The 24,283-nt window shown below is 42.3% G+C and overlaps 1 protein-coding gene across 1 annotated transcript in view; it reads left to right on the top strand.

The window, feature by feature from the left end:
* The window catches only part of HSPBAP1 (HSPB1 associated protein 1), a 42,495-nt gene that overhangs the window by 2,413 nt on the left and 15,799 nt on the right, over window positions 1-24,283 (top strand). The window contains exons 3-6 of the mRNA XM_019553571.1: window positions 4,031-4,216; window positions 9,894-10,078; window positions 14,523-14,659; window positions 19,238-19,409. Coding sequence (XP_019409116.1) covers window positions 4,031-4,216; window positions 9,894-10,078; window positions 14,523-14,659; window positions 19,238-19,409 — 680 coding nt within the window. The remainder of the gene's footprint in view (window positions 1-4,030; window positions 4,217-9,893; window positions 10,079-14,522; window positions 14,660-19,237; window positions 19,410-24,283) is intronic.

The following is a 24,283-nucleotide window of genomic DNA, read 5'->3' as shown; positions in this document are numbered from 1 at the left end:
TATTATACACGCACAATATACACACACACACTATACTCACACACACACACTACATATATATATAAAATATACCCGTGCACATATATACATAATTATTATACACACACATACTATACACACACACACCCGTTTAAAACTGAAGCTTTTTAGGCTTACTGATTTCTTCATGGCAGAACAGGCAAAAGAACAGCTGTGTGGTGATAAACTTAGCCTAACTAGGAGTAATTTTATTTTACTATATGTTTGAAAAGCTGAAAGACAAATATGAGCAGCACAGCTGTCAGGTCATCAACAGCTAACTCTGTACTATATTACTGTAAATCACACTAGAAGGGAGCAATTTAGGGTGGGAAAGTTAAGTTGTCTTTATCCTTCTGGCAGGGTCTAAAATTTGACTGAGCCTTGCCTTTTGTCTTTGACCCGGTGTCCTCTCAGACATACTGAGCAGTGAGCAGTGACTTATGAGTAATGTCAGACAGGCAGCCTGGTTGTGGCCCTACCTCCATTCCGTGATGGACAGCTTATTATTAACCTGCTTGGTAACCCGCAGATTCCTTCCTTGTATAACGCATGGCAAAATCAATGGTCCCTGCAAGGCCTCCATACACCTTGGTTTGAAATATAGTAGAGTAAAAGGCCAAAGGCCAAGTGTCTGATGCCCCCTGTCTTACAGTAACACCATGTTCTGGGTTGGTTTTGTGGTGCTCTGCATGCAGAAGGAAGTTCAGTAAGTATAAATTAAGGGATGCCAGCTACTTTTAAAAAGGTGGCTGGAATATTATAAAATGAAGGCCTGGAATGAAGGCCTCTGTTACAAAGCTGCTGCACTGGGATATTCAAGAGAACCAAAGGGACTTAATGGGAGTTGGACCCTGTGCCCATCAACTCCTTTGAACATCCCAGCCTTAGTTCCTTTCTGTGAGGTCTCTACAGGAGCAGGTGTCCACTCTGCTTGTCAAATATACACACTTTATTTCCAGCTGCAGGTTTTGCATTTGAACATAAGCCTGCAATCAGCTGCAAGAAAGATGTGCTCTTTGTTCTTCCCTTTATTAGTCTCCTCATTTCTCTCCAAACAAAAATAATGCTCTGTAAAGAGGCTAAATGTACAGAGTATTAGGCTCTTCAGTTAAATGCTTTCAAAACATAAAGATTTTTTTTGCTATTTTAAACCACCACGGTAGGAAAAACTCCAGAAGAACTTTCCTTAATGATCATTGTTCCCATGCGTGTCAGATCTGAACCTATGGCAGCTTCATGTGACTAATGAAATCAGATCTTGCCTATGTTACACCACGTCTATGTAGCTTGAAGCCTTTTATCCACAGATGACTTTGTTCTATACTGTAGCTCATTTGATTGACTCAGAGCTGTTGCTTCTAAAAGAATTGTGGCTTTGGTCAAAGGGGAAAAAAACAAACAAACTTAAGTTTCCAAATGAAGCAAATGATGGAAGGGAACAGAGTATCTATAAAGAGCTTCATCCTGCACCGCACTGAGCCCTGTGGCTCCACCCAGCAAAGTACTCCAGTGCATACTGGAATTTAAGCACATAAGGAGTCTCACTGGTTTCAGTGCCTCCAGTGATTACAATTTGGGCAAGACTGCTTTGCACCTTCCAGGATGGAGTTCATTGTGGTGCTCTTGACTGCCCACAGCAGCATAATTTTCATGGCTGGAAGTTAGCACTTGGTTCATTCAGGAGATCATGCAGTCTGTGCTTTTAGTTCTGATAAGCGCATTCCTGGAGATGCCATCTTTTACTGGAAATTATGTCTTTGTTGTGCTGCCCTTCCATTTATCGATCTGCACATCCTTCATGTCTCTCAAAGACCAGGACCGTAGGTCTTTGTTAATCTTATCTGCCTCCAAGAAAAATGTGCAAAATGTGTGTTTTATCTTTGGTTCAGTTATGGTCAATTGTTCAGCACCAATATTTCTGACAAGGTACTCTTTATACCCTGGGAAATACAGTAGTATAGCCCCACTGCTTCAAGCCTTTGGACCATCAGGCACATTTCTGCCCCTCTCAAGCCCCACTTTCTGCATAGGAGTTGCCTCCTTTCACATCTTTCTTTGCAACCCTGGTGCATCCCAAAGACTTCTGAATGCTCTCAGAATTGTTGAGCGGGGCCTGTTTTTTCTATGGTGTTACTTTGTGTTCCCCTTGTCTGCTTGCTTTTCTATTACAGATTGCCTCTGGTTTTTAAGCTCCGGATACAAACTCTTTGGGGCAAAGGATGTTTTCCTTAGTATGCCAAATACTGTGCTAACATGCAAGTACAGTACTTCATCCATCCATCCATCCATCCCTGGTTAGAGACTTTGAGTGCTACCACAGAAGAAATACGTAGTAAATAATAAATATTTTGTAGTCATTGACTTAATCATAGCATTGCCTGAAAACAAAAGTGAAAGCGTATCATGCCACCCAGGAACAGCATTATAAGGACACGATGACTTTTGCAGGAGAGGAATGAAGATAATCAGGAGTTTGGAGAGCAAGCTGTACCAAGAAAGGCTGGAAGAGCTGGGGACGTTCTTAATTTAAGAAAAAGCTCATCAAGGGGTGATACAAGTCTGCAAATGTTTGAAAGGTTCCCCTAAAGAGGACAGTGAGCAGGTGTTTTCTCCAGCTGCTGAGGGTTGTACAAAAGCAGTGAAGTTAAACTACAGGAAGATAGATTCAGGTTAAAAATGCAAATACGAATGCCAGAGCACTTCATTGTTTGGGGAAAAATAATGGCTTAGTAGAATCTCTTTTACTGGAGGTTTGTAAGAAGAGGCTAGATAGGCATCTGTCAGGGATGGTTTAGGCACAGTAAAGCCTGCCTTCATGCTGGGGATTGGACTAGATGAGCCTTGAGATCCTCTCCATCTGCTCTACACTGAGCCGAGTCTAAATCTAGTGCTGTGTACCGCTCTTGGCACACTGGCGCTTCTGTGTTGCTGCATATGTAAAGAAAGTGTGTAGAACCAAGTCTTATCCTCCCACGTATCTGGACTTAATAGGATCTACAGATCTCACCTCTCTTCCTACACTTCATTGTGATGGGGGAAACTAGCACAGGAGAATATGGGGGGCTATATCATCCTTTACTGACTCATGCCAGTGTGGCTGATTCCTGATTTGGCCCCAAACAGTTAAAGAACTGGTCTGGGGCACAGGGTACAAAACAGATTTATTAGTCATTTTAAATCTTTGGCATTAGGCAGATACAAATTCTGGATGAGTTAACTTTAATAGAGGTTAGAATAATGAATTGATATTTTTTATGATCTAGAGATGTAGTCCACTGCTCCAGCTCTATGGAGCTGTTACACTTTTTTTTTTTTTTAAACAGGTTTTCCCTCTCAATATGTCCCTAAAGGGAAGTTGTTGTAAAACTGCTGAGTTTATTCAAGGTTGCCAACATTTCAGCTTGACAGTTTCACTGGGGCATATAAATCTCTAAACAACTAAGGGCTAAATTGAAATCTGGGATTAGCATAGTCCTTGGATTGGTACAAGTTTTGTCTTTCTAAAAACCTGTGGGTATAGAGAATTTTAAAAATGTCTCTTTTGAGATCTCTGCCGTTGTATTCACACTGTAAAGAACATTTCATTTCCTGGTTAAAATCGGGTGCATTTAGTTAGCACTGTTTCTGCCCTCTCTGGCAATGCTCTGTATTTGGGAGGAACCCAAAGACTGCCTTATTTTTTATATTCTAATTTCTGGTCATTAATCAAAAAACTCTTAATTATTAGACACAGTTTAAACCGTATTCTGTATGAGTGAATCCAAGATCATAAATACATGCTAAATTTTTTGTATTCTGGGGGTCGATGTGCATGTTAAAACTTTAATATACAGACTAACCTCTCTGGACTTTCAGTAGAAATTTGATGTGAACAAATATTGTAAGTGCAGTGGAAAAATCAACCGGAAAGCAAGGGAGATATTAGTAATTTATGTTTTCCAGACTTGAGGAGATGATGGATAACAGTTCCTGTATTGTGAATCATACAGCTGTTTGTTTCTTTCCATAGGTGAAGATGTCAAACCTTTTACTCCAGAGAAAGCCAAGGCAATCGTAATGTCTCTACAACAGCCAGCAGTCTTCTGTAACATGGCTTTTGATTGGCCAGCACTGCACTGGAATCCAAAATATCTCTCTGAGATGTTGGATGGAAAGACAATACAGTTTAGACTGGGAATGAAGAAAATGGACGCGGGTAGGATTTGGATGGTATTATCTTGTGCTCTGAAATACTAGTAAATGGCCTCCTTAAGCCCTGGCAACATTTGTATCAAATGCGCTTTGCACAGTGCATTGCTTATAACAAAAGCTGTGGATGAGGAATGAAATTGGAAGTGTGTTTTAGCTCATGAGCCGGTGCTGTCTCCCCTCGTCTTCACCCCACCCACCTTCCTTTTTCACATTTGGAAGCACTAAGTCTTCTGGATAAAACTGACTTTTGAGAATCTTAAATCCTAGGCTCCTTTCCTGGCTTTGCCACAGAGTTTCTGGGTGGCCACAGATAAGTCATTTAGATGATTTAAAGGTTCAGATGTGCTGAGCACCTGCATCTCCCCAGTCTGCAGAAGTTATGGGGCTGAGCGCTATTGAATATCAGACCATTAGCAGCCTGTATCAGTTTTTTCACTTATAAAATGGAAATCATCCTTGCCTGCCATACAGGGCTTTTGTGAGGCTTTGCTAATTGCTGTTAAGGCACTTGGAGAGTCTCTCCTGAAAGGTGCTGTGGAAATGCACAGCATTAGTAAGAGTGTTTGACCTCCAGGAGTGTAAATTTCACCTGTTAGCCTCCTGAATCTTTCAGAGGTATGGGAACGTTTTCCCTTCAGCAGAAAAAGTTTGTTTCTATCTTTCCCAAATATTCTAATATTATTAAAGCCTTAGTCTGTCTGTTCGTAATGCTTTATTCACACTCTGATTGGTTGTCTCGGCAGCCAATCATAATGCTGACTGAAACAACCAATCAGAGTGCTCCAAGAGCATTTCGGACAGGAGGTGGCAGTAGCAGAGCGCCGCCATGACAGTGGGGTCAGAGGGGACGGAGCAGGAGAGCGTCCAATCCCCCTGGCCCTGCTTCTGGGAAGCAGCAGCAGCATGGGGTGCTGGCCGAGGGGGATGGAGGGGACAGTGGGGCAAACTTCCCTCCCCGCCTTGCTCTTCAGAGGTGGCGGCAGGGTGGGGTGGTAGGCAGCGGCACTCCATCACACCCATCCCCACCCCCCCATCATTCCTGATGGGCAGTTGGCTACTATATAAATAAATCCATCGTCGCCTATAGCTTCATAGCTAATGAAGCTATTGCTAATCTCTGCAGCAGTGGCACTCAGTTCCGGGGAGCGTATGGCAAAAAACTAAAAACCCCCTGTCCTGAGATCACAGACCCCTACTCCCTAGGGATGTAAAGTTTTGGCTCTGCCACAAGCCCAGTGTATACCATGCCCTAGCTGCAGCCCAGAAAATAGACTGTAAGTGCATTACAGTCTAGCTTCTGTAGTGTAGCTCCAGGCCTACTTACCTGATACAGCAGACATTCACCTGTGCATAGGTGCAGCTGAAGTAGCCAGTGTGTTGGGAGGGTAAATGTTAGACTGACACTACTGACTTACTTGATGACAGGTATCACCTGTCAGCAGCCTGCAGTCACCAGGGATTTTGGATAGATTCAAACCAGGCAATATCTTTGTATGTGGATGTTAAAGTCTATATCTATCTTGCCACTCATCACTGATCCCTGGAGAAACCCAGTCCCCAGGCATTCGGTTTTTTTCCTCCAAGAACACGCCATTATATGCTGATGTAAGTTAGAAATGTCTTCCAGTATGTGGGCAGAGCCCTCCAGGGGTTATCCTGTCGGTAAATGAGGATCTTTGCTGTGATCAAATAACAGCATTGTAAGAATGTCAACTGAACCACCTGCAATTCTAAAATAATAGACTAAATTTTGTATGTCGTTGCTAGAAATTAACAAGGTTTCCCTTTGTCTTGCATACTTAAGGTTTTTTTGTTTCGTGGTGTGGCCTGAAGCCATTTCTTTCCAATTGCTCTTTATCCAAATCCAGGATGGCTTATTGAACTGGGGTGATGGCAGTAGTATAAGGTCAAAGAAACTAGAAAGTACAGCAAAGATTATATTTGCTTATCTCAGTGTGTTCCTCTGCCAGTGGTCACTGGACTACAATATATGGGTGTTGTTGAACGATAGTAGTGGTCAGCATAGCAATGACAATGAGGGCTTTTCCTATCTAAGCCTGGCTAGAGGTTGCGACCAGTTATTTTGGATTCAGGTCTTATTAATGTTACTTCATTGTCTGAAGATTAGATTATTGCTATGTGCTGTGCCTGGGACTGCACATTAAATCCATTCATAAATTGGTGCAGAATAAGACCACTGTATTTGTCAGCTCATGATGCCATCATTTAAATGCTCTGTCTCCTTACGGCTTTATGGAAAGAGTTCAAGCTAATGGTTTTACTCTATAAGGCTCTACATGACCTGGGACCTGCCTGCCCAGGCAACCACCTCGCATTGTCTGTTGCCATAGCCGTAGTCTGTGGATGCCCTGTAAATTGAAGCTCATTCAGTTTTAAAGTAAAGGCATCCCTATCAGGGCAGTCTCCATGAAGGACTACTCTTATTTAATTATGGTTTAATGCTGAGTGGTTGTTCTTTATTGGATTCTTATAAATAATTAAGTCCAAAAGCCCTGGATGAGTGTTTGAGTGGGTGTGTTCAAACAAAAAAAGGAAAAAGGATGGAGGTATTTCATTTGCATCCTTATTGGAGCCTTAGGATATTTCATTTTCTCCACTTCTCCTTTTCCATCTGGATGAAGCAGGAGTTGGAATCTATCAGCATCAGTCCTTAATGAGCCAGGTGAGCTGCTGTTGTGTCCAGAGTCCTCCTTTCTATTCACATCTCTGAATGCAGAGCTAATTCTGGGGGAAGATATCAAAGCTACAAATCAACCCTCCTCCTATGTCAGTACAAAACACCAGTAGCCCAGTTTTGAATTGTTGGGCTTCATCTAAGAATGATCTCACTTCACAAAATCTACAGCTTTTAATCATTAAGTATTCAGAGACCCATTTTATGTTCTTGCTTTCAGATTCCAGACACTTGCATTTGCATGCACGTTGCGGTGCACATCTCCATTTTTCTAGGCTGTCCAAATACAATTGTTTTTTTATTTTGTTTATTATTCGCTAAGCACCTACAGTGTGTGCAGTGCTGAACCAGACATAAATTAAACAGAGATTCCTACCCCAAGGAGGTTTATAGCCTAGGAGATAGTGTCTTCAATAGTCTACAGGACCTACTGCTCATAGCTGGCATTTAAAAAAAAATAAAGCTCAGAGTGAATATGCTGAAAGTTAGAAATAGCATATTTCTTCACTTTAAAATATTGGTTCCTAACTTATCTTGGAAAATAGGCAATGTCATGAGCACTCTTTGTTCTCATCAAAATGATTCAGATATTGAGCTGCCTTCAATAGCGCTCATACCTTTTATCTAATTTTTCCATCAGCCCATCTTTTAGTGAGATGATGTGCATTGCATTAATGACTGGATAGCGAAAGGCAGTATTGGACTGCAACACATAGGAAGAATCAGGTACTGGATTTTAAGTTTATTGGGGGAGTCTCACATGTCTTGCATGAAGTTCTCATGCAGAGAACAATTTTTGGAGGAAGCCCTCATATTGCACCACACCACATTTTATTTTTTATATATATGAATACAAGGCTTATCTGACATTCTTAGCTAATGAAGTTGATAGGGAGCTAGATAGAGAACTGCTACCCAGTCTACTACAATGGAAAATGACAGGAAGATAGCGATAAAGTTTTGTAAGAGAGCTGTTCTCCTGCCCAAAGGGAATAAGAACAAATGTACGAGACTGGATGGGAATTGCCGTGATAATGAAATGGAGGCAATAAGGAATGAATGCCCCCCGAGCTCCCTCCTGCTGTAGAAAAATGAAAGGATTCTTTTTTCAAGCAGCTGCATGTGAGTGTTACAAGGTTAAATTACTGCTCTGCCATTGCCATTCATGTGGTCTAAGGTAGTTTTTCCCCCAACAATAATAGCTATAGTACAGTGTGTAATTTTTCATTTTACATCCCTGGATGAGTCTATTTGAAGCTGACAGGACTTGCTGTAATGGGAACGGAAGGTCTCTCTGCTAGGATGCTGACAGGAGCATGGCAGCCACAGCCCTTTGCAGGCTCCCCAACCTTGCCCTGAAGCACCTACCAGAATCACCCTGGCACAAGGCAGCAGTGGTAGCATGGACAGGAGCTTTATGAATTTGATATTGTTTGTCCACTGTGGAGTAAAGACTTGACTGCTCTGTTGGCATGTTTTATGGTGTAGTCAACAGAACTGATGATGAAAATTGAACAGAATAGCACTAATGAGCCTACCCTCTGGTTTTATTTTTCATTCTTTTTTGATAAGGGCAAATTTTTCAGGGCTTCTCCGTAGTGCCCTACCTATATTCCTATTGAAGCCCATGGTAATTGCTCCCATTGACCTTCCTGGGACTAGAGTTAAGCCAACACTGAGCGCTTTTGAAAATCCCACCCTACAGATAAAATTTGCCCCATAGTAGAGAGCACAGTCAAGACTGTTTGTGTCATGGGGCTCCCATGACACTCCTGCACAAGATGCATGCACATGGCAGAGTAGTTGTGCAGGGGACCTCTGTGCTGGGCAGGCAGCTTGGATGTGCTCTGCCTATGCTTGTGTGAGGCCGAGTGTTCAGGACAATGCCCATGTCTCCCTGTTTGCACAGAGCTAGTGCCCAAAACCCCCGGGTATAGACTGCAGAGGTCCTGTCGACATTACGTCAAACTTAAGGTTGGGGAGTAAACCACAGAAAGGCTGTACTGAAGCAAGCCTTGGGTTTGGGACTGGATACCCATTTTACTCCGACTTTGTTTGTATGTGTTGATTTTCACTCTAAATTAGTCTGTCTGGATTATCTGTAATAATTGATTTGGGGAATGCCAAGTTTCTTATCAGATTATCTACATCTGGCTTGATAAGCCCTGTTTTCCCCTTTTAATGCAAGACAAGGAAGATCCTTTGGATGTTTAGAGCACAGGTCTTTGTGGCATACTTTACATTCAAAACAAAGTTTGAAAATATTTCCCAAACAGACTTAGACAACTGAGCATTTTTCCACTGAATTTTCAAACAACCCAGTCTGTCAACTTCAATGAATTCAACTTGGAGAGTTGATTTCCATTTCTGGAAATACTTTAAATACTTTGTCTTGGTAGGATATCAGAAGACTGCTATATATAAAAATCTCTCTCTTATCTGTCTGTTCTTGAGGAAAGAAAACTTTCTTCGTTCTGGGGTATAACCTGAATGAATCTTTTGTCTGGCAAAGTATATTTCCAGATGTTTCTTTCAATTACTGAAAAATAGAGACTTTGCCTCTTAGGTGGGGTTTAGGGCATGGGTATTGCTCCAGAATTTGCTTCCTAGGAATAACTCTGCTGATTCAGTTATGCTCTTTGGGAAGTAAACATGGAAGAGTCCAGCTCCATAAATCAAAAGAGCCAATACAGGACACACAGGGTGTATATGAGTGTTTGTGGGGGGGTATTTGTGTTAGCAGTTTACTTTTAATAAGAGAAACGAAGTAAAATAAGCCTGTTAATTGTGCTAAATCATACATTTGGCAATTTCAGCAGTTTTCAGATGTGTAGCTGAGCGAGTCAACAGAGCTAAATTGGCTGTGGATTGCATATTGCATTTAGCCAGTGGTCTGAGCTGAAAGAGAAACTACCCAGCCCTATGTCTGTTTTTATTGTATCTATTCAGTATGCATGTAATGGTTTCTTCTCTTGTATTGCTCTAGCTCCTCAGTTTGAAACCGAGTGCAGCTATGTGCAGGCTACACTTGAAGAGTTTTTGGCCTGGAGTTCTGGACTGTCATCTTGCTTCTCCGGACCATTCAGTTGTTATGATTCCTGCAAATACTGGGCTTATGCTGACTACAAGTATATAGCTAAGATATTTGAAGACAAAACAGAAGTTTTCCAGGTAGACCATTAACTTTACCTGTTACTAGGTTATTACTTTCAACTCAAAACAAGCAGGAAAAAATTCCTGAATGTCTTGGCTAATCATTAAGTGATTTATTATAGCTTTCAAAACCAGTGCAATGTCCCCCCTCCCCTCTTCCTTTTCCTGCTTTAAAGCTTTGTTGGATATCTATGTAAAGGTTTTTCTAACAGAAGTCTCATTGCAAAGGGTCTGCGTGCCCTTGACCTAGGAGCATCAGACTAAAAAGTACCTCCTGTATCCTGGGGTTCATTTCGATGTCACAAATTTATCAAGTTCTACTTTAAAAGCAGATAAATTATTTTGCCCCCTCTATTTCCTTGAAAAGCTGCTCCAGAATCTGATTTTGCTAATGGTTACAAAGTTTGTTCCAATTTCCCACCTAACTGCATTAATTTTTTTTCAGTTCTAATATCACCAGTTAGCTTGAAAAGCACTTTTCCATGCCTGCTGTTTACCTTGATGTATTTTCAGACATCTACCCTATCCCCTACCGGCCTTTGTTTTCTGCACTGAATGAGCCAAACTCTCCTAGTTTCTTGCTGTAAGTCTCTCCCTGATCATCCTAGCAGCCTTTCCTGGTTTCATTTTCAAATCATCTTTCTTGAACCTGAGTGATAGGCACTGTATGCAGTATTCCAGATGAGGCCTTGACTGGGCCGTGTACAATTCTTCCCTTATCTCCACTGCAAATATCGTGGTGGAATTGCATTTGCCTTTCTCATTGCTGCAGTACTCTGGGAGTTCGTGGTGATGCTGTCCTCAACTTGGATACCCTGGTCTTTCTCCACCTTAGTCATCTCCAACTGCTCAACTTACACATCACAAACTTTCAGAAAAATAATCCTGGTAGAACAATTGGCCACACGAAAAATAAAACAAGTTGGAGGTGGTCTAATTAACCACAAAAAATCAACATCTACCACGATAAAAAGACGTCAATGTGTATATTCACACGTGACTAACCTAGTGAAACAGCCATTTTTGGTGTTGTTTTGTGACACGTACCTAAACAACACAGCATGTGTACAAGTGCCACTAGTCTACAGCACAGACTCATTTGTTGTTAGTCACCAGGTGTGTGGCTTTGCATGTTGCAGTCTTTTTTCATTTCAGCCCTCTATTTAAATATACTGTGGCCGTTTAAAAACTATAACAGCCAAGGGATCTGCAGGAGGTTGAACACATCGCCAACACTTCGTATAACATAGGCAGCACAGTTATAAAAGTTGGGGTGCTAACTCAGCAATACCAGCATTTGTTCACAAAATGAATTCTTGCTGGTTATGCTAAATGTGAAGTTCCAGCACCATTTCAGGGTCTCCCAGTCTCTGCATGACTCTTTCTAATTTTGGGCCTCTCTCAGCCTGATCTATACTTGCCTTCAGCAGACTCCCTTAGTCTATGGTACAAGATTATTAGGAGTATATAAAATATCCACGTGCAGCACATCAGCCTAACCTACTGTTTTATTGGGTCAATAAGAAAATGTTTGTGAAGGAAGCAACCGGCATTCCACCCACACAAGCATGTAATTAGGGGCCTGGGGATCTTACCTACATTTCATACACTGATTACGCTGGCACGGGAATTAATTTTTGCAGTCGGTTCTGAACTTGTGAGGACTTCCATGCACTGCTGCACCATTTGCACCAGGCAAAACAACTCTCTGGAGAAATTCTTCCCTGTTCTGCTGTGAATTCGATGTTAACCACTTTTTCCCATTTAGATTTTAGTTCGATTTACCTAAGGTGACTTGAAGGGGAAAAGAAGGCCAACTGCACTGTTATTTATAGTGATTAATAGGGCCATTTAGAAGTTGTTTGAAATTTAGATTGCACTGTTTATCATTTACAGTTGTGTGGGTTAAGGTAATGATTCCATTATTCTAATCTATGAGCAGTATCTAGCATCTTACATTTTTTGTTCAGTTGATATTTCATTACAGAATTTGAGAAATAAATCAGGAGCAAGATATATGCATGAAGTTTAAATAGAAATGAGACCTTTTAGAGTGACATACGGGTATGGATTAACTTCATTATAAGCAGCAAACGAAATAAATGTAATTCACAAGTAATGTGCCATCTGCTATGGTTGGAACACCTTTTAAGTGCATTTCTTTATGCTGTGGATTTTTTATTGTAGAAAAGAAGCCCATTGTGCCAAGATTTCAGTAATCCTACCAGTTTCTTTTCAGTTCATTGGTTAAAAACTATTTTACCCATAATCGCTTCAAGTATTTACTACTGCTGCAGCATTTTGAAAAAGTTCTTTTAAATCTTATATTGATTATGTGCGCTTTCTTTCCACTTAAATGGTAACAAAATACAAAAACTATTTAGGTGTGAGATTAAAGTGTAGCAATGGTATTACACTTAACTTTATCACTGAAATACTTGTATTGGATTTTAAATGTAATGACAGCTGAAATCCATGAGTGACTTTTTCCTTTTTTGATTTCTTGCTGCTTTTGATAAATGTGTACATTTAGCCTTTTGCTTTCTGCCTCCTGCAAAATGATTCTTTTGAAATCTGTAATTTTGAAATCAAATATCCGTAGCAAGACCTCACTCCTATTGGATTCGCTTTGAGGGTGCCATACTATTGAGTCATGGCATGATCATGGTTGTAATAATGCCTAGCTATAGCGTTTTTCAGCTCTAGCAACCCAGGGGCTTTACAAAGCAGGCAGGTAGGGTTATCCCCATTTTAAAGATGGAAAGATTGAGGTACAAAGTTCAAATGATTTACCCAAGACTATTCAATAGTGGTAGAGCTACGTATGAACCCAGGTGTTCTGAGTCCCAGTCTGAAGCACTGTCCTTTAGGTCACACTATTTTAGGTTAGTTTACATTAAATATTTTCTAATAGCAAAATCCTCTGCCCAGAAACTGCCTGAAGGGTCCAAGGTGGGCATGGGGTAAATGGAAATCCTTTATGCAAATCCAGCTAGAAACAATCTGAAGATGCCTCCGAAGTCCGATGCATATCCTTGGCTCTCACACTAGAGGAAAGTGGATGGGAAGACCCTTACACTGGTGGATTCCTCTACCACTTCATCTGTAGTTACGCCTTTCTTCTGGGCCTTTGTCCCTTGACAGCAGAACTGCACTGAGATCACTGCCAAAGACCCTTCCACAACTGCAGAGGCAGATCATAGTTTGCCTCATCATGCAAGAGAAAGCTTACAGAACTCAAGGGTGGAAATGACCCAAAACTTTAGCCACTGGATTAGAGCAAGGGGAAGGATTAAATTTACATAACATTGGGGGAAGCAGTGACATGATGTTGAGGGAGAAAGAGAGGAAGAAAGCCACAGATCACTGAACTGGTTGAAAAGAAGGATGACATTTTGAATTAAAATATTGTTCCTTTCCTATATGAGAATTTCAACTCTCCCCATCTTTTCAGCCAGGAATTGTTAGGTTGAGATAAGAAAGCAAAATATGGAAAAGAACTAGGGCAGGCAGTGGGACATTCAGGAGGGTCTCTTCACATTGAGATATGAGGATAGAGCAAACATGAGGAGAGATTTCGGCATAGATGAACTAAGAGAACAGAGGATGCCACCTACAGATAAGATTTTAGAGGAAGAGGACTGGCCGGGGACAGACTTGTGGAATCTCTACACAGGGGGCACGTTTCACATGCATTTACATTGCATTCTATTTACTGTGAAGTAAGTTACTGTGCAGTAAGCGGAAATAGGCCAGCGTCTACACGTGCAGGCATTAAACCTCATTAACGCTGTGTATGGTCTGACTTGGGACTACAGTTAGTCCCAAGTCAGTTCACACACACAGTTTTACTCCACAGTAAGGCATCTACACATGCATTACTGCACAGTAACTAATTAGGTGTAAATTTGGCACCTGCATCATGCAGGTATTACATTTATGCCCAAGTCAGCGTAAGTCACCACAGTTATTGCGCACTATGGGTGTGCACGTGTAGACGCACACCCATACTGTGCAGTAATTTTTAGTTTTTATGCAGTAATTTAGGTTACTGTGTAGCAAATGTGCACGTGTACTCCCAGGGAGTAGAAACAGATGTTGCCAAACCCAAATAGATCCACCACAGCTGATGTGCTTTATTGAGCAACACACGTCGCCCCTTGTCCCATATGGTGCATTGCCCCTTGTCCTGCATTACCACCCTAAGGCATGGCTACAGATTTTGAGCAATTGTGGTGTGACAAGGGGCTTGGATATCTGTTTGCTTCACAGCACAAAGGTGAAGAAAGGTTATATCTGTTTCTACTGACAGTGAAATAAGAAAAGGAGAAAAAGGTCGTTTTGGGTGGGGTGAGAGGGGAAGACCCTACAAGTACCGGACCCAAGAGTCAAAGGAAATCAGGGTGTCAGACAGATGTGGTTGTTTACATTAATAACTTTCTCCCCACTCCCTTCCCAACAGGATGTAGTATGGTCTGACTTTGGTTTCCCCGGGAGAAATGGAAGGGAGAGCACACTGTGGATTGGCTCAGTGGGAGCAAACACTCCTTGTCATTTGGACTCCTATGGCTGCAATTTGGTGTTGCAAGTACAAGGAAGGTAACAAGAAATGTGTGTGTGTTGGCTGAATCTCCACGGGGAGTTCTCCCCATGGCCCAGCCATTAAATACTTTCACTTCTAGCTCTTGGAATATTTTAATTCTCTCACGTCTTCAGTGACCTAAGAGAAGGTTTTTCTTTATGACCACAGGTTTGGGGACTGAGCTTTGCCCGAAGGGAGAGTGCATAATTCATATTTCCTTCTTTGCTTTGTTGACCTGATGATTAGATGCATATAATACAATGTCTCTGTTTACCTAGTATTTACACATATTGTAGTCACCTAAAAAACAAACGCTTATTTTATAATCTTTCTGGCTGAGCTGAGCAAATTGGAATTGCAAAGGTAGGAATATAGACAGGCACAAATGGTACAGATATAAGCTGCATGTAACTGCTGTCAGGATGTAACGGCTACATCTGCATGCATCTGTAGCAACAACTTGAGTTCCGTTTCATCCAAAATTAAAGTGACAGTGATTTAGCTAACTTGTGTGGCTCCCCAAACAGGAAGATGCCTTTGTTATACCCTAAGAGCTGAATGGCAGCTTCCTCTTTTTCCTTCAAGCCATTAAATGATACGTTTGTCTACAGCTTGAAAAGGATTAAAGAAATAAAATGGACATAGACTACACTGAGCTTTAAGATATTCTGTGTTCTAAAGCTTCTAAATAGCCTGCTGGAATTAATTTAGAAAAGAAACGTTAGGACAGAAGCAGTCAGCTGTGAGGAAAGTTAAAGTGGACACTTGACGCTTGATACTCTTATTTGGGGCCTGGTTTTGTTGCTTTTTCTTCCTACCTGTTTGCAAAGTTCCTGCAATTCTTCTCTTTCTTTTCTAAAGTATTTTTCAGTTTCTTTAAAAATAATTCCATTATTTTTGTTGTATAATGAAGTTGTATAATGAAAGTTGTATAATGAAACAGCTTGCATGTACTTGCTTCAGGCTTTCCACTGGACAGTACAGGTGGGGAAAAAAAAGACCTAAATGTATTTAGGGTTACTATACATCCGGGTTTTCCTGGACATGTTCTCTTTTAGGGTCCTCCGATCTCTGTCTGGGTGGTTTTTAAAATATGAACAAATGTCTGGGATTTTGGTCTGCTCAGCATCATAGTTTTTCCCAGCACTTCCCAGCTTGCCCTAACAAGAAGCTTCTTGGGGTTGGGGGGGGAGTGAAGGGAGGGCAGTTGGAGGCAGGGGGTACCATGTACATGTGTGCACACACACGTACGTACGTGGCCAGCATGCAGCCAGGAAGGGTGGTAGGAGCAGCCCTGGCAGCTGGATGCATGTAAGTCTATGGGGAGTGGGGATTGGAGGCCCAGGGCTTGGGACTGTCTTGGGGGGCTGTGGGGGAAGGGGGTGCGTGTGTGTGGCAGAGGTGTGCAGAGGGGATGGGTGTTTGAGGTGGGTGGGTCCCTGCCGGCACTGGGGAAAGTTGTCCAGGCACTGGGGCTGCAGCAGAGCAGAGGGGGTGAGGGGAAGCACCTGCCCCTCCAGCAAGGGGTGATCTCCTAGCAGTCCCTGTGCTAGGCCTGGAAACAGTTTTTTGCCTCTTGAGAATAAGTGAAGTCCAGCTCTTTAAGCAGACTACACAGCCACCCAGGGTTGTGACTCCCTTGCCTCTTCACAGCAGAGAGAAAGGAAATGCTTTACACAAGTTGACCCACAGCCCAGCTTTTACCACCCAAATGTTAACTGTCCTGCGTCTCCAATGCAGTTGTTTAGCTGCTTGCATTTCCTCCTAAGCATGTCACTTTAACTTAGCATCAGGAATTCAGGTTGAAGCCATATTGGTCTAGGGGAAAAAGCAATCAGGGCTCGTGGTAGAGGTGATATTTTTCTTAGATCAACAAGATTTTTGCAAAAAAAAAGTTTTTAATTACAATTAAAAGCTTGCAATTAAAGAATTTTTTTTGCAAAAATCTTGGTGGTCTAACAAAAGATATCATTTCTACCACAAGCCCTGATCAGTTTAACTAAGTGGTTCTTAACCTTTTTAGACTTGAGGCATGCCAGGTAGACTTGAGGCACCCCTCAGAAAATGCCAGCTCTCAGCTTTTACTCTTTTTCTTTTGTCGACAGAAAAAACATAGTGCAGCTTTTCTGTTGCAAAGAACTCAGGAAGACCCCAACTGAAGTGTGGTTACAAAGAGGATGGAGTTAAACTGTTCTCAGTGGGGGCAGATGACAGAACAAGGAACAATGGGCTCATGTTGCATCTGTAGCAACAACTTGAGTTCCGTTTCATCCAAAATTAAAGTGACAGTGATTTAGCTAACTAAAGTTTAGGTTGGATATTAGGACAGACTCACTAGGAGGGTGGTGAAACACTGGCACGGGTTACCTAGAGAAGTGGCGGGATCCTGGAGGTTTTTAAGGCCTGGCTCAACAAAGCCTTGGCTAGAATGATCTGTTTCAGGATAGTCCTTTTTTTGGGGGACCATCGGGGGATGGACTAGATGTCCCTTCCAACCCTCATTTTTATGATTCTGTGATTCAGCTATGGATTTCTGTTTGAAATCTCTGGGTTTATCTTGTTGGTCATGTTTACAAGCCTAAGAGTGGTAGCATTGTTTGGTACCTTAGATCTCAAGGCACACCAGGGAGCCATGGCATACTGGCTGAGAATCACTGGTCTAGCTCCTTGAAATGTTATTGTGATACTAGGGGTTTAAACCCTTTCCTTCCTATGTAAACAAGGTCTTTTGGGTAAATCCGATATCAGATTTACCCAAAGAACCTTGTCTGCCTATGCCCTTAGACCAACACAGCTACAACCTAGCTCCCTACATGGAACTTAGCTTGGAGCCTCCGAGGCTTTCTAAGCAAGCCATTTTCCTGTCCCTTTGTGTGGCCCCGTGACTGCGAAAATTATTCTTATAATGGATGTTGGACTTTTGGGTAAACTGCTTATCCCCCAAATTTTCTGATGCCAGTAGCTTCTGTTATGTCTCCTAAGTCAGCAGCCCATGCCACCCCCAGCTACACTGATGATCTCTGCAAGTCTGCCTACTCTGTTCATCCATCCTGTTTTTCTGCCTCAGATCCCTTTGCCCCTCACTTTCAGTTCTGTGACTTAGAACTGACAGCCAGCAATGCTAGATGAAGTAGCAAGAACTGAGTAGCATGAAAATAAGCAAGGAAACGGCCTGAGTCTACAAAGGAGGAGAGCAGCATAGGTCATTCTAACCTGGATTGAAAGGGCTTCCTCTTTTCTAATAGAAGGTATTGGTAAATGCATAGGTCACTGTGGTGTTGATTATATAGCTAGTCTTAAATGCCATAAATTTAGCTTTTTGGATGTGATTTTAATTATTCCTGCTCTGGTTGTTCCCATCATTTAACATATTTTTCTCATAAAACGGTTATTTATATGTTTGTTTACTTTGCCTTATATATTAGCCATTCAGCATTTTGGAAAAATATATGCCCAGAAAACAACTGGCAAAGAGTTTTATTTATAGTATACATAAACCTGACACCTTGTGTTCTGGAGAAGCCAGTTTTTAATGCAGTGTATATTATCTAAGTAGCTGCGTAGATCCTGTGCTTAGGAGTTAACATGTCTTATGTACTGCATGGCTTGGTAACAGAAACTGCACATCTGATCTCCAAAACATAGCGCTCTATTACTTGCATTAGGTGTTAGATTTGTTAGCTAGTAGCAGTAGTAGGTTGTTACCCACTTTGTAGACTACATACAAGAGGGGTTATGACACACTTGCTCAGCCTATTACACTGAAAATTAAATAAATAGTCTAGATCTAGCAGCTAATCAGCTGTCTACCAAGGGGGCATGTTTTTATCCATTATACTTGTAGGAACACAGGTCATCGAGCCTAATCCCCTGCTGGGGACCATGTCCCCTCCTACACACCATGGCCACAAAGCAGCCCATAAGTTAGGCTCTTTACTGCAAGGACTACATGCACATTTATTATGTGCTACAAGAAGAGAACAGGAAAGACAGGGACACCATCAAATCCTCATGCTGATAACAATATCAAATGAGCCCCAGCTTGTCCTGAATCAAGAAAGCAAGAGATTTAAATAAGAATTATGTTTCCCTGACTCACATACCAAAGTAAGAAATGCAAATAAAAACATCTCCCAACTGCGCTGCTATTGCTACCCGTATTGTACGTGTACTGTGCTGTCTACTTAGAGCAAGCAGGGGGTCTTGCATACATTAATGAACAAGAATATATTTACCTAATGAAAACCTAATCCCAGTACACGTTTGGTGGATTTATAAGAGACACATCAGAATTTGCTAACACTGTAGGTCCACCTGTAGATGCTACACATAGTTTGATAAAACGAGGAGGAGTCAGATGGAAGAAGTGCATAGCCTCCATGCAAAAATAATTGGTTAGAAGCCTCAAATCTTTGAGTTAAACATCTGCAGAATATTTGAAATCATTTTTAGCAAGACTTGCCAGTATTCTGACTGTGTAGAAAACTGAAACAGCAAAGCAGATTTATGTTTTATTGAAAACCTCACTATTGCCTTTAGTCACCCACTGTAACTAGCCTGCACTGAACCCACTTTTATCTTCTCTCTACTTTCAGGAAAAGATGGCACCTTTTCCCACCCAGCGATGCCTGTTCCCTTTATCCCACCAGGATCCCTTATGAGGAATCCAGCGTATTCAGCAAAGTCGGTGTTGTCAATCCTGATCTGAAACGCTTTCCTCTGTTTAAGAAAGCAAAGCCCCATGTGGTTACTCTCAGTCCAGGCCAGGTACCACCCACATTTAAACCTTATATTTCTTTGGAAATTGTAGTAAAGAGTCTGCATTGCATAAACAGCAAGACTGCTGGGGCGTTCTTTCCTCCTTGCCATCTCCTCTGCATCGAGTAGTTTGCTGGTTATCAAACTTTGCTTTGCTAATTCCTTTTGAAATAGAGTTTGCTTTGCTCACTTTTTGCTCAGCCTTTTGAAAAAAAACTACATGCACTTGGAGAATTAGCTCATAAGACTGCTTAGTTTCTTAATAGCTCATGCAGGCATCTCTAAATCCTTGCTTTAAAAAGTTGCTTAAAAACTTTTCAGCACAGTATTCTAACCCTGAAACCAGGATGTGGCATAAAATGTCCTTGATTAATGAGCACAGAGAGCCAGCAGCAGAACTCATTTATATTTGGAGGGTGAGGAATAACCTTCACTGTGGAACATTTGCCCAACTTGTTGCTTTAATGGGAGAGTATTTATAATAATGATGCGTGCACATAGCGTGCACGTCTTCCCAAGACTCCAGAGCACCGTGCAAGGGCGTAGGAACATTATTAGCTCTGTCTCACTGAGAGGGGCACTGAGAAGTCAGTCTTTGAAAGTTAGGCCACAAGTGACTAATCAGGGAACGAACTGAAATGGAGCTCAGGTGTATTGGGTCCTGATCTCTGCTCAGCACTATCCCACCTTGGTTTACTTGCGTTCTTTTGTTTCAGCAATGTACGCCCTTGTAAAGTGATCTTCCAAATGGAGTTTTGAGAGCTTTTCGAAGTAATTTTACTGTATGGCACAGAATATTAGTGCTTTACACTAGGTTTGTGCCAAAAATGGGATGAATGGTTTGGCCACTTGCCCTCCTCAAGGTGATAGTGTCAAGTTCTTCTTTTCTGGGTGCTAAATTACTAATTTTTAATACCTGCAGAACTGCAAGTTCATGCAGCATAGCATTATCCCTTGTACCAAACCCTAGTATTTCAATTCATAATCTCTGTGTGAATGATCTTGTGCGATAACAAACCTCTAATATGATCTTAATTTTAATTAGGCTTAAAGCAATTACAAATTAATCTTGTTAAGAATAAAGGTCTTGAGCCAGCTCAGTGATATAGGCATTCTGTAGTGCCACAAAGGAGATGCAGTTTGAAAGGCCAGATACCCAAGCTTACTTGCACACAAACTGCCTCACAGGCAGTGATGTACCGGTGTGTGTATGTGCGTGCATGTGTGAGTGAGCGAGCGTGTGTGCATGCATGTACCTTTAGCCATTCCTGAGCAGGCTTTTGGGATGCCACCATACAAGTCTTTCTTAGCTAGAAGGCGGCTGGCTGCTGTTTTGGGACTCCTATTGTTCAAGTAAGGGAGTAGGGAGGGACTTGGAAGGAGCATTTGTTTATTATTTAGTATGAGTCTTTCTTATTAAGACATAGACGTAAGACATGCTCAATCTTTGCTTTCAGGTAGAATTAATACAATTGCATGAGGATTTGCAGTCAGCTTTACTGTGTGATCAATTTGTAGTAATCCTCCCTCCATCCCCAAATGTTTTGGATTAGGAATTGTAATGATTGAAAACTAAAGACAAAGATAGTGTTGGGGATTCAGGAAAGCAACTGCATGTAGGCTGGGTGCAGCTCTGAATATCAAAAATATAATGTGGCTAATGCCCCCTTCTGGCCATGGTGGCTCATTGTGTCTGTTATTGGCCTCTTTTAACACTCATATTGAAAGGTTTAGCATACCGTACCAGCACAGAATGCAGCCCAGTGTAGATTCATTACAGCATTTGTGACCGTACTCCTTTTCACTGGAAGAAGGGCCTGACCCCACTCCTATCTTAAATAGATTGTATGAAGACTGCACTTCTTTCAAAGGGGTTTGCATCTAAACTTGGCTAGTGGCCTTCGGCATCATTTTTTTAAAAAGCTTCAATACAGCCATGAAAAATGAACAAGTATTGCACCAGACAATTCATTTGGGATGCCAATGATACTATTTAGCCAGCTAGCAGGATATGCATGGATACCTGAGGAGCTAGAGCTCTGTTCTAATATTTGCAAAATGAGAGAATTTTTAGAGGCTGCTGTTGAAAGTTTAGCTGTAGATGTCTACTACATAATTCCACGGGGGGAAACAGTAATTGTAGACCAGGGCAGCAGATGGGTGAGTGCTGATTCATGTGCGTCTACCAAACCTACACTTTTTCACCCAAAGTAATGCTGCTCTGCTTTCTTTGTTCTGAAGTCTCTTAATGTTCCTGGCAATGTTTTGCTCATTTTCACAAACATACCAAAAGCACTTTAAAACAAACCCCACCAAGCAAGCTAGACAGGGCACTTCATTTGCGCCTTTTGTCTCTGCACAAGATGTGAACAGACCATGTTTAATGCACTTTAGGATGCTCTAGAAGTACATTATTGACTAGTTTTTCCCTTTGCTCTGCTTTCTGTCTGCTGTGACTGCTTCCCTGCCTCATCTTCTTGAGGCAGCCATTCTCTTTTCTATCACTCCCGTGTCCCCATGCACACAAGGCTAGGAGAGCTCTGCTGGCTGCGGCAGCAGCTGTCTCCTTACCCTGTACACATTGGAAGGGGTCCTGATGTGCACAGGGCTGGGAAACAGCTGCTGCTGCAGACCTCTTCTGGCCCTGTGCACATGGAGACAAGTCCCATGCCCAGCAGAGCTTCTCCATGTAGCCCGGGGCTGGCCAGGAGCTGTTCTGCTTCTGGGACAGAGAGCTCCCCAGTCCCAGTGTGGCTTGGTTCCCAGCCCCCCACGGGTCTAAAGTAGTAGCTTTGAGATTTGGCCCAACCTAGTGTCACACTGCTTCACTTGATATTGGGTGTGTCTGCATGAGACACATCACTGCACAGTAAACTTATCTACTGCATAGTAAACCATCATCATCTATGCATGCACACCGGCTACACATGTGACCTGTCCAGGAGCTGAGTAGCACTGGGACTGGGGGGACAGAAAGCTATCCTCTGCTCAGCTCCTGGCTCCATGACAGGACACAGATAGGCAGTGCACACTTGCAGACAGTGATGCTTCACTGCACAGTAGATTAGTCTCATGTAGACACATTCAGTATGAAGTAATTCAGTGCAACATTGGGTTGGGCCAAATCTCAAAGCTACTACTTTGCAGTGTTCTCATCTCCTGTTCTGACCTATGGTGGTGGTGAGATTTCTGGTTTTGTGCCTTGTCACATGCTAGGGTTTGAAGTGGTGATTTTGGGGAGTCCTTGGGTCACTAGTTGCCTCTGAATGCATGGGACTAGACTTGCCAACCCAAAAGGCCCCCTCCGGTTCTGTATTCCCATGTTTACTGTGCTGTCCCCTAGTCTTTATGCAGGCAGAACCCTCTGATTTCAATGACGGTTTTACTCAGGTACCTGCTTTACCACTAAGTAAGGATATAAGAAATGAGTCCTGAGTGATAAGCAGCAGTAGCAAGCAAATTCTTAACAAACAAAGAAAGGCCCTGTCTCTTCATAAATATCCTTGAAAATAAAGAAGAGATTAGGAATACAAGGAATGCATTTATTCAGACTCTTGTTAAAAAGCAGGAAAATATTCAGGCTCAGACACTTTATGAAAGGGGCTTTAATGAAAAGGTGCATTTGCTATAATAGGGGTTTTTAAATGATTTTAACTAAAGGAGATTTCAAGATGCAAAGGTAGCACAGTATATAGTGTTTGATTAAGACTGATAAAACCGCTTTGGGGGAGGAGATCGGTGCATGTGAGGCAGCAAAGCAGGCCATCATAGTGCCTTGGAGAGCAAGTAATCTCGCTGATAAAGTGGAAAGCCATCAGAACTATTCTGCCTGCCACAGAAAAACTGGAAGAATCAGAGAAACCAGTCATGGATTTCTGCCATTACTGATGATGAGCTGCCAGAGAAGGTGGCTTCAAAAACTTTCCACCTCAGTCAGCAGTAAAGTGAAAAGTCCTAGATAAATTACTGATCACCTCCCCTCTCTCTCAACCCCAAATTTAAAATTTAAATAAAGCTATCAGTTCCATGTATCCCTTTATCTACCCCAAAGAAGATTCACTAATGATATCCCCCTCCCCTTCCCTTTCCATCAGTCTGCCCACCATCCAGCTTCAATATGCTAGGTTTCCCCCTCCCCGTGTCCGTTGCTGGAGCTCTCCAAGTGGCTCCCCTTCCTCACAGCTGCAAGTCAAGTCACCTGCAATTGCTGCTGGTAGCAGGAATGCTGGACAAGACCTCGCATGGCTGACTGGGTAGTCAGGGTTTCCTCTGCCATTGGGATGAGAGGTCATTTGTGAAATAGATATCATAGACATTAGGGCTGGAAGAGAACTTGCAAGATCGAGTCCAGCCCCCTGCCCCAGGGGCAGGAAGTCAGCTGGGGTCAGATCACCCCAGCAAGATAATGCATCCTCCTTGACAGCTGGTGACTGGGTCTGGAAACTGGGCAGTCATTTTCAGGTCAGGGAGCCATGCTGGTGAGTTGGGGCTGACGAGTCTTGCAGCTCCTACCTAGCACCAGCTGTTGAGACATTAAGTTGCCAGCGGGCAGGCAGGCATTAGCAGGGAGAGCCCTGGGCTTCATGACTCCAGTCTCCAGAACAAGGACATGCCTCAGCAGCATGCAGGGGAAGAAGCTAGTAGAGGTAGGTTGTGTGCCCTCAAGGGAAGGGCAGCCTAATTAACAGACCTGGCGCTGAATTTTTTTTTAACAGACTTCAGATATTTTACGCCTTTCCCTCCCCAAGTCCTTCTGCACATCACTTTTTAGTGGAATTACCCAGTATTTTTTTTTTTTTGCGGTAAACAGTGAATTACTTAAGTAAGCCTACTTTGCTTCTGAGGGAGGTCAGCCTTTCTCTTTTGAAAGCAAAAAAGGTCAC

The sequence above is a fragment of the Crocodylus porosus genome, unplaced genomic scaffold (assembly GCF_001723895.1).
Source record: "Crocodylus porosus isolate Cpor-Errol unplaced genomic scaffold, CroPor_comp1, whole genome shotgun sequence".
NCBI classification, from domain to species: Eukaryota; Metazoa; Chordata; order Crocodylia; family Crocodylidae; genus Crocodylus; species Crocodylus porosus.
The sequence above is the reverse complement of the archived record's forward strand: the minus strand, read 5'-3'. Positions and strand labels throughout refer to the sequence as shown.